At 50.3% G+C, this 1,391-nt stretch overlaps 1 protein-coding gene across 1 annotated transcript in view; it reads right to left on the bottom strand.

Annotated features, from left to right (window-relative positions):
* Nucleotides 1-775: 775 nt before the first annotated feature.
* The window catches only part of LOC119315478 (sucrose:sucrose 1-fructosyltransferase-like), a 992-nt gene continuing 376 nt past the window's right edge, over nucleotides 776-1,391 (bottom strand). The window contains exon 2 of the mRNA XM_037590096.1: nucleotides 776-1,329. Within this exon, the coding sequence (XP_037445993.1) occupies nucleotides 776-1,329 (554 nt within the window). The remainder of the gene's footprint in view (nucleotides 1,330-1,391) is intronic.

Here is a 1,391-nt window from a genome sequence, read left to right as displayed (position 1 = left end):
AGCCACAGAAATGCTGACGCGTGGATGCCTATTGGTCCCGGTTGGTGCCACCAACCGGAACCAAAACGCCTCCTGCCTGAGCTCCGCGCACAGGCCACGTGGAGGCCCATCAATCCCGGTTCTGGATTGAACCGGGACTAAAGGGAAAGGGCATTAGTATCGACCCTTTAGTCCCGGTTCAGGAACCGGGACAAAAGGCCCTTACGAACCGGGACAACAAGCCTTTTTTCTACCAGTGTTTATAAGAAATCTGAATCATTCCACCACCATTCAACCACTAAACTAAACTATGTGATGGTTAATCAACCATCAACAAAAGTAATGGATGATGACTATTGTAGCAACGCCAGTTGTTTCCTTAACTAATCGAATATGATGGTGTATTGATCGATGCTATAAATTTCAACTTTAAAAAGGCAGACGGCAAAACAAAGCAACAAGCACAGAGAAATTAACGCAATGCGCATTCAAATATTTGTAAATTAACTCAACAAGAAAACTATATACACAAACCATCCAAAGTGTAAAGGCAAACCTTGAGGGGCCATTCTTTAGCGCGGGAAATGTGGGAGGCCAGATCATCACAACAGGATGGATATATGCCGAACATAGGTCCTCGTTTGTAATCTCATACAATTTACGCAGTGTCCTGCACTTGATATCCAAGAGGAATATGCACCGACCCATCCATCAGAACACAAACTCGGCATTGTCCCCCACGTGGTTTATCATGGGAAGAGCATCAGACTCCAACATACCCAAATTCGTGCACATCTCACGTAAACAAATGGTGTCCATGAGCAACCAGATGCGAAGTTGAAGCTCCTCGATATAGAATCTTTGTTTCCTTTTTGCAGTGAAGCTGTGTAGGCCTGTTGTAGGAGTCCATCTCATGAACGACGAGGCTGGTGGCAGTGGTCCGGGCTCTGGTGGCGTTGTTGAAGAGGTACACGCTGGCGTTGGCGTAGATGGCCTTGGTCGGGTACACTCTTGACATCACGGTCGACTTCCCACCCATCGCGAGGTTCTCGACAATGGAATGATCCAGCAGCACTCTAATGGATAGCTCCTCATCGTCGAGCACTGGCACGAAATTCCTGATGACCCTCTTGACGATGTCATTGGCGTGGGATGAGTGTGTATCGTCCTGGCAGATGTGCGTGTGCAAGCCGCTGTCGAGGCCTCTGCCGACGTAGAAGATGATGGCAATACACTCCGTGTCCCTGCCATGGTGCCTGGCGTCGGCGAGCACGAGCAGGCCAAAGGGGCCGAGAGCACCCCGGCCCGCCACGCCACCGCTAGTGCTGCAACTGAGGCCGACATCGCCTCCTTAGCAATGGCGACGTCTAGAGGGTCAAGGCGGAAGTAGGCCTCATTGTCGAGCTGGATGG

Source organism: Triticum dicoccoides, chromosome 6A (assembly GCF_002162155.2).
Source record: "Triticum dicoccoides isolate Atlit2015 ecotype Zavitan chromosome 6A, WEW_v2.0, whole genome shotgun sequence".
NCBI classification, from domain to species: Eukaryota; Viridiplantae; Streptophyta; class Magnoliopsida; order Poales; family Poaceae; genus Triticum; species Triticum dicoccoides.
This window is presented reverse-complemented; position numbering and strand designations above follow the sequence as displayed.